Source organism: Dicentrarchus labrax, unplaced genomic scaffold (assembly GCF_905237075.1).
Source record: "Dicentrarchus labrax unplaced genomic scaffold, dlabrax2021, whole genome shotgun sequence".
NCBI classification, from domain to species: Eukaryota; Metazoa; Chordata; class Actinopteri; family Moronidae; genus Dicentrarchus; species Dicentrarchus labrax.
The window spans coordinates 2509172-2521669 of record NW_026136703.1 but is presented as its reverse complement, the minus strand read 5'-3'; the positions used below and the strand labels follow the sequence as shown (position 1 = coordinate 2521669).

Here is a 12498-nt window from a genome sequence, read left to right as displayed (position 1 = left end):
CAATGTCAGTGAATGCATTTTCCCTCTTTCTTTTGTTTTTACTTTCAGCCAGCAGAGTAGCTCCAAAAATATGAACGCAGTGGGTAAATAGTGGTCTTGAACAATTTGCAAGCATCATGAAAAGCAACAGAGAACGGTCTGAGCCGGAAGTGTTCCTGAGGGGGAAGCAGGAGACGATCTACAACGCTGAGATGATTGGCCCGCGGGCCACAGGGAGAAAAGACAGAACACTATACTTCAGCAAGCCCCCAGTGCTGGGCTCTGCCTATTCAAAAGCCATGAATCAGCAGAAAGCAGCCCCCTCTATGCCTACACACACACACACACACACACACACACACACACACACACACACACACAAAAGCCGAGGGCTGATGAGACAGACAGACTGCATGCTCAGCTGTCTGTGTTGGGGCTTTATGTACTACAGCATTGAAATGAAGCACAATGGACAGAGTTGCCTGCAATCAATGTGGAAGGCTGCTTTATATCTACTTTAATATATCTATATCTAGACATATACATATGGATATATACACCTGTATACACAGATTTCACATTACATTTCAATTCAGTACAGTAACCCAGGAGTGAATGGCTAAACACAATCTTGTATCCATCTACTGTTAGTTATCTGAGATATGTGAAGCTCATCATTGTAGCCCTAGAGGAAAGGTTACAGAGTCTTTAAAATCTTGGCAGCATGAATGTGCTCAGAGATATCATAATATGATCATTTTCTTTGACCAGCAGATATTCAGCTTACACGATCCAAACAAAAAAAGCAAATCCTCAGACTGAAACACTGGAACCAGAATGTTTGACATTTTTGGTTCTTCAGTACTTAAAGGTCCAGTGTGTAGGATTTACTGGTATCTAGAGGTGTAGTCGTTATTAACTACAGAATGAGCGTTATTCGCCATGTTGAACCGCCATGTTTCTACAGTAGCCCAGAATGAACCAACCAAACACTGGCTGTAGAAAGGGCCTTTCACCTTTGTCATGGGTTTTGTGGTCACTATTGTTTCTCCTACACACTTGGAGTGGGAGCATGAACCACAGGCCTTATTTCAGGCATCTAACCAACAACCCATTTAAAAACTCATTGACCTCTGGGTGAAAGAACTGGACGTGCTAAAATGCTAAATCCCTGTTTGAGGACTGATCCCTGCAGCACTATATATATAACAATGGTGTTAGGGGATTTCATATTTCATTTGCTGATGCTTCATGAACTTAAAACTCAAATAACTCGGCTACTAGATGCAAATTTGCTAAACACTAACTGAAATAGCAAATTTGTTACTATACCTTTTTATCCCTCTCCATCAGGTTTTCCACTTTTATAGTTCACCATTTTCCCTCATCACTATTTTTGGTTGTGTGTATCATTGTTGGAGGTCTTGTTTGGGTAGCATCTGCAAATGATGTCACAATGGGGGATTTATTTTGAAATCCGAACTTGATCTTAAAGAACACATACTGCAAATCTTACCCACCGATATATGTTAGCATGCACACATGGATTTTCTTTTGCTACAAAGTCACAATGCTTCTGTAGTGCACCTATTGCATTCTTTTATGGCAGTCTGAACACAATGAGTAGCCTTAGGATACTTATGTAGGTTTAACCCATATAGCTACCTGACATGCCGTCCTTTCTTTCCTCTGTGCAGGGTGCTAGAGGGAGTTATGTCGGCAGGCGAGGACGATGGGGAGGCGGCAGCGCCCGTGTACGTGTACGAATCCAAGGTCCACTGCGCCAACGTGCTGCTTAGCCTGGAGGAGCAGCGACGGCAGGGCATCCTGTGCGACGTGACCGTACTGGTGGAAGGAAGGGAGGTGCGCGCGCACAGGGCCGTCCTTGCTGCTAGCAGTCGCTACTTCCTGCAGGCGCTGCTGGGTCACAATGGGTCACTGGGCGAAGTGGAGCCCATCATTAACCTGCCAGACAAGGTAAAGGGCCACAATGAAAACATGGAAAAAAAGAGCAAGAACATTCAGGGAGTTTCACAGGGAGTGCTCTTAGGTCATTTTTAAAAATAAATGTTACAGGGGAGTCAAACTTTCAACTTTCAGGGAAAATAACCCCTGATGAAGTCTTTGGGGTTATCTCAGTTTGGGCGTACAAATGTATAACAGAAAACAGTGTTAGAGACACTTTAAAGATGTGGGCATTCATCAGGGTAGATGCCCACATCTTTCCCTTCTTGTCCTTCAATTGAAATGGGTGAGGGTTAGTGTTATTATGGGAAATGTAATAAACCAATATGCAATAAAACTAATAGGATCCAGTGTTTTTATGAGCTTGACCCATGCAAGGGACAAAGTCATAATATCTTTGATCTTGACTATACCTTTTTTTAGTCAGTGAGATGCAATGAATTGTCACTGTCTGACAAAGAAGTCAGTGGGCCACCAAGGGGTGATATGATTGCTGGCCCAGCCTTGCATAATATGCTCCTGAGTAATGAGTACTGTGTGCATAATATGCTTTGATCTGATATTTTACATTAGTTGCTTTTCATTTAAGTAAGTACATTTTTCACAATGATTCACGTGAAAGAAAGTAACAAACACATTTAACTGCATCACACAACGCATAGCCAGTCAGCCAAACATATTCTGCAATGCACAGAAGTGACTCATTTATGTCAAAGTAATTATAAAATTAGTAATTAATAATTTTCCATAAAAGAGTCCTGATCTGAAAAGGATCAGAGGGTGGTTAGACCTGTGGACAGATACAAACAGGGACAGAACAAGCACAATGGCAGCAGCGTATGCCGTGGGAAGAAACAATGCATTGTTCCTGCACAGTTCACACTCTGTCTGCCTTAATGTGTGATGAAGATGATGATGCATCACATGATCATGGCTGCTAGAGAGTCTGGTCTGATCCAGTCAGGTATTAGACATACATTAAACTCAATCATTTTGCAAGGGCTTTTGTCCAAAGCGACATACATATACGGTAAGGTACCACCTCCATCTGAAGTGCCATAAGGCTGCAGGTGCATGAAGTAACATACGAGTGCCTTTTTTATTTTAGACAGTGAAAGGATGGAGAGGGAGGGAGAGAGAGAGCATATTATGTGAGTAAATACTCTCAGAAGGCATATATCTTCAAGCGATTGTTTAAGCTTGGTAACCGAGGGATCACACTGGAGAGGAGTGTGAATTAAGATTTCACTTCTCGCAGTGACAGCAGGACTCAGTGTACTGTACATACTGCAAGCATTAGTGACTAGAGGTTAATGCCAGCAGCATCATGGAGCCAGTGGTGTAATGAAAAGTGGACTGACGTACAGTATTGACAGAACCAATGCGATAGAAGTGGACCCTAGCAGGACCCAACTATGCTGTACTACATATGTACCACAGGCTGGTCACAGTTCTTGGGAACCAAGTGAACCTTTAAAGTCCTCTTTACAGGCTTTAAACGTATGCATCTACCAGTGTGAATTAGCCCAGTATGAATGTAAAGCAGGGGCAGGATGGAGCTGGACAAACGCACGTAGCTAACTTGACCTTGAGGAGGAGGGGCAGATGGATGGAAAAAGCAGGGTTGACACAAATTGATCTGTTTATGAAAACATGTTGGGCATGAATATCAATGTGGTTACCTTGTTAGTTGCTGCCACTTCTGTTCACCACCGGGACTGATCAGGAAACAGCTCGTGATCCCAGTGGCTGACGTTACCATATAGTGTCCCAGATCTGTCATATTGATTAATACGTCTGTGTGACTCTACCTTATACAGTAATCACTCGCACAGGCCTCCACCACTTCAAACTCAATCCCCTAATGACTGTAAGCATTGCTTTGTTTTCCACATCCTTTCTGCTGCCCGTTCACTCACCCACTCATACATTACTGAACTCACTGTGGCTCAAAGATAAACACATTTGGGTGTAGAATCTAGCAGGACTAAGCACACTGCTACATGACTATTAGGCTCTGGGATTAGGGAAATTGCAGTGTCTTAGTTTTTGTAACATGGTTCTTGTCTATTTTCACCCGACTAACCAAAAGCAGAACCATATGGAAAATTGGCAATGAAATCACTTTCACTTTCAAAAAATACTTGGCAGGTGATTGGATGAACCCTCTGTCTATCACTATCTTAGACTAACTTCAACTAATCAGATCAATGAACCAGTAAGCCAGTCAATGAAGAGTGCCGTTCTTTGCTTTTCTTTCAATGAAGAAATACTCTCCAGTTCTCTACTACTCTCCCATAGAGCTGATGCCAGTAGCATCTACACTAACCTCTTGAGCAGCTGCCATTGTTGTTTTGGGACAGTCCTGAATTATGAGTTGCCCCAAATCCCAAATCCTGTACTGTGTGTCCCAAAAATGAAGCGTAGTAATAGATATTATGAAGGAGCTAAAAGGAGACCTGTGTGTATGCTGTGAGACTTGACTTGAAGGCAAAAATGCTGAGGAGATCTGATTTGGTGATTCAGTAATATTGAAAACTGCTACACTAAACATATTGTGTATTTTGGAGTGCTGTCAACTTGTCATGAATAATAATTAATAACATAACAGATATGCACAACAAACTGCTGCTGTCACCAGAATAAAAGTCTCTAAATTCAAATAAGGGGAACCCTTTCATTAAATTATCAATTACTCTTTATAATAGATCAATAGTTTTTTTTTACTCTGACTGTGAGAGTATTCTGATCAAATCACTTATGTTGGCTGTAATTCCTGCTTTTAGATATTAAAAGTGTCCTTTTGCTTTTTGTGTCATATGCAAGTGTATTACTGATGTACTTGAACTTGTCTATTGCACTGATTAGGCTATCTATTGTTGATAGGGAGTACAGCTGCAAAAAAAAATGATATTTCAAAAAATGTGTTTGTAAACTCCTACAGCTTAATGACAATCTTGGCTGAGGAAAGGACATTAAAATGACTGTAACGTAACGGTCGCCTGTGTATAATGGTTTGTGTTTCTTTTAAACACTGCACTTTATATCATCCTCACTAATACGAGGCCCTGTGACCAAGCACACCTATACTCCCCTGTCCTGGGGTGGCTGTGGCTCAGAGGCAAAGCAGGTCGTCCACTAATCGGAAGGTTGTTCAATCTTATGCTTTACAGTTGAATTTGAGAGTCATTATTAATTCGCTAAAGCTTACTGACTTTGGGACACTTTGGGATTGGGACAGTTTCAAACTGTTTAAAATCCATATGAAGAACCCACATTTGCTAAAGATAACCAAAAATATGTCAGGCTGAATTTAGGGAAAATGTATGAAGTGATTCACAAAACATGTAGAACATTTCCATTTAATGGAAAAGTATAAATATCATACAGCTTCAAGATAATAAAGAATAATATATAGAATTCATATCATACTTTCAGACAGTGTGGAATAACATGATTTTTTTTTAACATTAAAACAACTGAAGGCAAAATACAAGGTGAAAGTTAGATGTTAATGATCAATCATCCTCATTGATTATTCCCATCTCTCCCTGCTGCTTGCTGCTTATTAGCAAGGTTGGTACAAAGGTGGAGGAGTGTAGCTTCTCCTGGCTCCTCTCTGTGCCATACAGATGTGCTTCTGCAAAGGAGGCAGCAGCTGCTGACGCCAGCTGAAAATAGGCTTATATACTCATGTACACACACATGCACATGCAGCATTATAGAGTAAACACACATGAACACACACATGAAGACATGAAAGTAGCCATGCTTACTGTAGGGAACAAGAAGAAAGCAGGGGAGATGAGAGGGGTGCAGGGCGGGAGAGAGGGAGTGAGCAAAAGGATCCAGGCAAGAATACAAGACATGTAAGATTAATAAAGCGCGTATATGGCAAAATAACTCACTGTGAAAAAAGTGGATAGGTTGCTTGTGGGGTAAAATTCAGTTTCACCCATTTCTAGCTCACAACGTTTTTTTCCAATCAGTATTTTAGTTCCCCCTAAATAATGCCATAATGTTGTAACACACAATACTGTTATTTTACTAATTACAGTAATGAATCTCTTTAGAGATTCATGATCCATATATATTCTATATGAGTCCACCTTCTTTCACATACCTTAAAACTTCCAGGCTTTTATTTGCTACTGAACTCAGCCTGCCTATATTTGGGACCAGTCTCTATATGGGACAAACCTTTAATTCCTTTTGCACAAAACTCTCACTCAGCAAAGATGGTTAATACTATCTATATAAATTGTTTATTTAAAACTGTATGAATATGACGTTTAAAAATTAGGCTATTGAATAACATATCAATTACAAATCAATTACAAGTCATTCATTTGATACGTTGGTGCTCTTTGTTTCTGTAAAATGAACTGAAGGGTTGAATTGTGGAGAATCTAACTGATCTAATAACGTGTAACATGTACATATTGTCAAAAGTTTGAACATTCATATTTGTGTAGGCGATCTAAGCAGCTTAGAACTTGGAGACCTGCGTTTATTTGTCAAAACGTGCAGCCACACCAGGCTAGTAAAAGGGGCCTGCCTCTAATTGGGACCCTGCTTTTAATTGAAGGTTTATGGTTTTACATTGTTGTGTTCTGTATTTTTCAGGACAAAAGCACTGGACTGTAGGTTACCATAAGTTCTCAAATAGATGCTTTAGTGGTCTTATCTGGGACGTTCTCCAATTAAAGGGAAATGTTGCCATTTTTAAACCGGCTTTGTATCATTATAGTGTGGGTAGTGTGTGCCTCTATGTTGCCTTTACCCAGAGCTCCACACGCATTGTATGACTCTAGGGCTATTTCTTTTAACTTCACATTCTACTTTCGCATTTTTTGTATACCTGCCTCCATGTATTTTTGCTGGCAATTGGCCGGAGAGCTCTAGGTGCAGGAAACATGGAGGGAAGTAAAACAAATGTCATTTGCATATACTACCCACATTGTGCTTCAATGAAAACTCAAAACTTCCTCCATATTTCCCTGTTGTCTCGATGAATTCATTATAATGTCCATTTCATCAGTACAGTGAGTCAAACATGAGTCTTTTTTTCCATAACAATGTTGAGCTACCATGAATGAAAATCAATATTCCCTCCAGAATCTTGCAGCGTCTTTATAGGTTACCTTGTAAAGTAAACAAACCCATTACAAAGTTTTGCGTTTTGTTGATGCTAGCGCAACACTGATTAGAAGTTCAGCAACTGGAATAAATAACAGAAACATTGTGTCTGTTAAAAGAGAAAAACTCAGAGCATCTGACTGGTGAGTCTGACTCTGTTGTTCTGATGGAATTAGTGGTGTGGAAATATACATTATGTAAATTTACCATGTTAACTGTTGTAGTATAGGCTAGAGGTAATTTCAATCCCCTTGATGTTTTCCCCCGGCCTGTATTAGCAACGAGAAAGACCTAAAGCGTAAAAATGCACTTTTTTACAGCAGAATGGCCCCCAGGCACACCCTGGATTTGATTTCCCTGGAGTAGTTAGAAACAGCTAGGTAGACCTGCACTGCTTACAATTTTGACAGTACTGCTCCAATCTGTATAGGAAGCAATAAAATGCAATGGTGGAGATAGGCCAACACAACCTTTTTGACTTGGTGCACAACAAAAATGATCATTGCCTATGCCTTTATTCGAACAAATTAGGAATCTTTTTGATGTAACATTTACTCACTTTGAAATGGATGCTTAAGGCACTGACAGTAAAACCATTCTTTCATCTCACACAAATTTCTTCTTTACTCTCCTCTACAGGTGACAGCTAAGGGTTTTGCTCCACTGCTCCAGTTTGCCTACACAGCCAAGCTGGTTTTAAGTCGGGAAAACATCCATGAGGTCATCCTGTGCGCTGACTTCCTGGGTGTTCACAATTTGGAGGACTCTTGCTTCCGGTTCCTTCAAGCCCAGCTACAGAATGATGACCAACATGCCAGTAATAGCAAGGTGGAATATGATGACGACATCACGGCCGAGGACACAGTCTTTTCGGAGGCAATATCCTTGGATCATTCTACAGAGATGAGGCAGCAGACCAATCATGTAGCAAGCACTGCGTCACTTCCCGCTGACCTTTCTCAATGTCCCAAGTACAGGAAATATCAGTACCAGATCTGTGACAGCAAGCACAATGGAGAAAACTATCATGGCAGTGATGATGTCATTTTGGCCAACCATACCTCAGTCAGCCCTGTGAGCTCACAGCTCACAGACAGCAGTGCTGCTCAACAAACTCTCCTTACACCCTCCAGGATCAAAGAGGAACAATTTGTGTTCGAGGAAGAAGGAGACGAAAGGAGCGGTTGCAACCCAGAATTATGTACTGAGGAGGTACTGGAGATGGAGCTGGAGGTAGAAGGGGTTCCAGTAGCAGCCGAGCACTCTCCGAGCAGAGGTTCACCCTCTTCCTGCCTGCGCTCCTACCTCCAGAGAGGTGGCCTGGATCTCAGTGGTGTGCCCAGCACCACCATCCAGCAGCTACTCACCAACAGACTGTCCCTCAACCACTACAGGGAACTGGTCAAAGACAGGCAGAGGGATAAGAGGGAATCTCTGGGTCAAGTGGACCTCAAGACCGGCATTACAGATGTGATACCAGCAGCGCTGACTGGCATTGGCAAGAACATGGAAAGGCCAGTGTCCAACGCCTCATCCTCTAAACATGAAGGGGAGCTAGACAGATGCAGTGTCATTTTCTCTTCAGCAGCTGGTGAGCGACAAATGTTGGCACATTCTTACATGGATGACAAGTTCAGAGAAAAAGTCTCAACTCTGATGCAGGTAGAAGCTCCTTCTTCCGGCCGGTCATGCCTCACCACCAGCTGCCCTATTCCCATCAAGACATCAGCCCACTCCCCTCCTCCTTCTGAGCCCCGAACCCAGACTTCCAGCTCCCGGTCCTCATTCTCTTACCCAGAGGACACAGGCAGTGGTAGCTCACCTTCCAGCCTTCCCCACTTTGACTTCTCCTCATCCCCGCACTCAGGCTCCACCTCTGGACTGTCTCACTGCTTGGCTGGGGTAATGGAGCAGAGGAACCCCCACAGCGGAGAGGTGGTCTTCTCTCAGGGTTGCACCAAGATCAAAAATGAACGTGGATTCGGTGCCAGTGGTGGCAACTCCAGCGACGAATCAGGCTCTTTCTCAGAGGGAGACAGTGAAAGTGGCCTCTCCAGAGTCTCTGGCCCTGAGGTTAGTGTGGTCCTTTATTACACTTTCTTGCTTTGGTTTCTCCTTTGTGTTAGCATCAAGGTACATTCATCTACTCCTGACACAAACTTAGCCTGCACTCTAACACTTGACCAGCATTCTCACGAGTTAGTTTCTTGAAAACATTGTCATAAGCAATCTTACTGAGAGTGTGGGGAATGGTATCACAAGCAGAAGGCAACAAACATGTCTTCTGGGCATTGTGTGTTTACTTATTGTTTTACTTTGGTGATACAACCATTATAATGTAATGTAACAGTAGCACAAGTGGAAAAGAGTCATGAGACCAATAATATAAGTTAATCCGCTAGTATGTAGTCAGTAGAGTTTTCATGATGTGTTGTCTTGTTTGACTCAGAATGACCCGTCAACATGGTTCCACTGACATTATCCCTGCCTGAGACGCTCTGTCCATTCATATGCACATATTTGTGATGTGTTAATAACCTTTGGACACAGGCAAATTTAAATCACATAAAATTCTGTACTTAAAAAAAAAGCTTACTATTCTAAATATTACTATTCGGTGTAAAGTACAACTCATATATCACTTCTGACGACATTTCTGAGCAGCTCAGCTTTATTTATGGCATGTACTGTTGTCGACATAAGCCTGTCATTAAGTACATTCAAATCCAAGCAAAATGGGTTCAAAAAAGCTTTTTTAGGATTTATTCTCCCATTTTCACACTTTGATGTACTGCTTAAATTCACCAGTATATTATATTACCAAAGTATCGGCCATTCCTGTGTTAGTAGCATATCAATGATTTTTAAGCCTATTGTAAGTGTGATTTACAGCTGGGACTATTCTTAGACAGTTTTTCTCTCATGAGAAATGACGCAAACACTTCCAACACATACTCCTCGGGTTTAGAAGAGCTGTATGGTTGCCATGGTGATGCATAAGCACATGCAGTATCTGATGAGATGTAATATGAGTTTCTTTCTGTTTTTTTCTCTCTCTCTCTCTCTCTCTCTCTCTCTCTCTCTCACTCACACACACACACACACACACACACACACACACACACATATAGCATATAGCTTTATTAGATTTGAGTAGTTGTGGCCTCTGGTCTGTGGATGAGTCAGTGAAGATGTGTTGCAGATGTTAAGGTGCTCAGCTATTCTGAATAGACATACTAGAGCAGATACTTGGAGAGCATTGTACAGGGGTCAAAACTACAGACCTACTCGCTTTATTTCTCTACCAGCAAATATAAATGTGTGTGTAGTCCACTGTGTAGAGCTATATTTTATCTCACTATAAGCCATTTCTGCTGCTCTGATCTTACAAATGTTCCATCTGCTGCTTATATTCGTATTGGCATGTAAATTATTTGTGTGTTTATTACTCTGACTGAAGTCGCCCTGCTTTTTAAGCGACCAGTCTGCCTCCTTGTTATGTAATGTCTTGACTAACTTGAGTTTATTACCACAAGGCAAGGACACTGTATGTCAACTTACAAAACAATAAAGAAGTGTGAAAACCTGTCCTCTGTTCTCATAATCACCAGGATGGCCGAGTGGTTAAAGCATTGGACTTAAAATCCAATGGGCTAATGCCATGTCAAACCCCACTCCTGGTAGGTTAATAGGTAGTTTAGTTTATGAACAAATACAACTAATGACATTCCCATGAACCTCAGCTATATTTTGTGTTTAATGCTAATTAGCATCTTAACACACTAAAATAAGATTGTGAACATGTCAAATATAAGATCAGATGTATTGTTATTATGTGTATTTCCACTGTGAGGAAGCAAAATCAGGCTGTAGGGGAGAGTGGCTAACATCATTTCAACAGCAAGTCTGGCTTATCTAACAGGAGTGGGGTTTGAGCCCACCCCAGAATGCTCTGTGATTCCCACCCCCTATATTTGAACAAGAGCACATAAAGCACTTGAACAAAAGCACTTGAATGTGACCTGAAAATATAGCCGTGAAATATTAAAACAAAATCACTGCTAAAACATGCAGTTGCATTGTAACTGGGAATTTTTTTTTTTTTGGTACAGTACAATTTAGTTTTAATACTGCATTTAGTTTTGTTTCAATTTAGCACGGGCATGTGTGCATAGCTGCCTTGTATATGTATATGTGCGTGTGTGTGTGTGTGTGTGTGTGTGTGTGTGTGTGTGTTGTCTGTCCCACTTTGCCCTGACCCAGTTGTCTCACCCATAGAGCGGACACACACACCCTAGGATGCCCTGTAGGCAGGTGGAAGGTGTCCTGTCCACGTTCCCTCCACCATCTGCTACTCCTGACCTCAGATCTGCCCTCTCCAATTAGGCCAGCCCACCAACAACCCCACCCCACCCCACACTGCCACCACCACCACACTTTGCATTCTGCCGTTTTGCTTTTTTCCACCTTATTCAAGTAGTTATACGATTTGTTTTTTAAGTTTGCAATTCATGAATATTTTATTCTTATCTGGTATTCTGCTGATTAAGTCACAATTAATTGAGTAATCGGATAGAAAATGTACATTTTATATTTGCTAAAACCTTTTCTATATCCTGACAGTAGAACTTGAGACAGATAATCTGTGAAACAATCAGGTTCCTCTGGCTCCTCCTAGTGCTCCTAATGGTATTTGCAGGAATCAAAGAATAAAAACAACCAATCAGAGGCAAGAAAGATATAAAGAATAGAATAATAATAAAATGGTCCCAAAGCGTCTGTATTTGACGTCCTGGGAATGACACGCAACTATGACAAAAAATATTACGAAGCAGCAAAATACAAATCAGTTCAGTTTCAGTGTCATATGCCAGTAAGTATTGCCATTGTCACTTTTACTGGCATTATGCTATGCTACTGTTACTGTAAGACCTCATATGAACAGTTTCAATACTCATGGCCACACTGCCTGCAGTTGTTCATATCCCTGTATCCAGTACATGTACATAACCGAATCCAGGTCTGATGGTGTCTTGATTTCTCACCATCTCAGCCACAATGTTGAGAAACCTGGTGGTGTTTACATGCCACAGTATCCTAGTTTCTATCAGAGTTCTCCAGGTAGCAAATCCAGGTTTCTCAAAACTGGGATAAAGTCTTATTCAGGTTTCTGAAACCAGATAACTGGAATATTCCAGATGATAGCCAGGATACTAGTGCGTAAAAACACTCATAGACCACGTTTACATGCACATTATTACCCTGGTTTTGAGCCATTAACATGAGAACAAGAAACCTGGGTAACTTGAATCCAGGTTTCTTATCATGTGTGCACTTTTGTCTTGATTTCCTAGTTACTCATTTCTCTAACAAATGTACAACAAAACAGTGTATTTACACACCACGGTAACCTGG

The 12498-nt window shown here is 41.3% G+C and overlaps 1 protein-coding gene across 1 annotated transcript in view; it reads left to right on the top strand.

Annotated features, from left to right (window-relative positions):
• Positions 1–12498, top strand: part of bach2a (BTB and CNC homology 1, basic leucine zipper transcription factor 2a) — a 50103-nt gene that overhangs the window by 25209 nt on the left and 12396 nt on the right. The window contains exons 2-3 of the mRNA XM_051383726.1: positions 1677–1956; positions 7723–9156. Coding sequence (XP_051239686.1) covers positions 1693–1956; positions 7723–9156 — 1698 coding nt within the window. The 5' untranslated portion in view covers positions 1677–1692. The remainder of the gene's footprint in view (positions 1–1676; positions 1957–7722; positions 9157–12498) is intronic.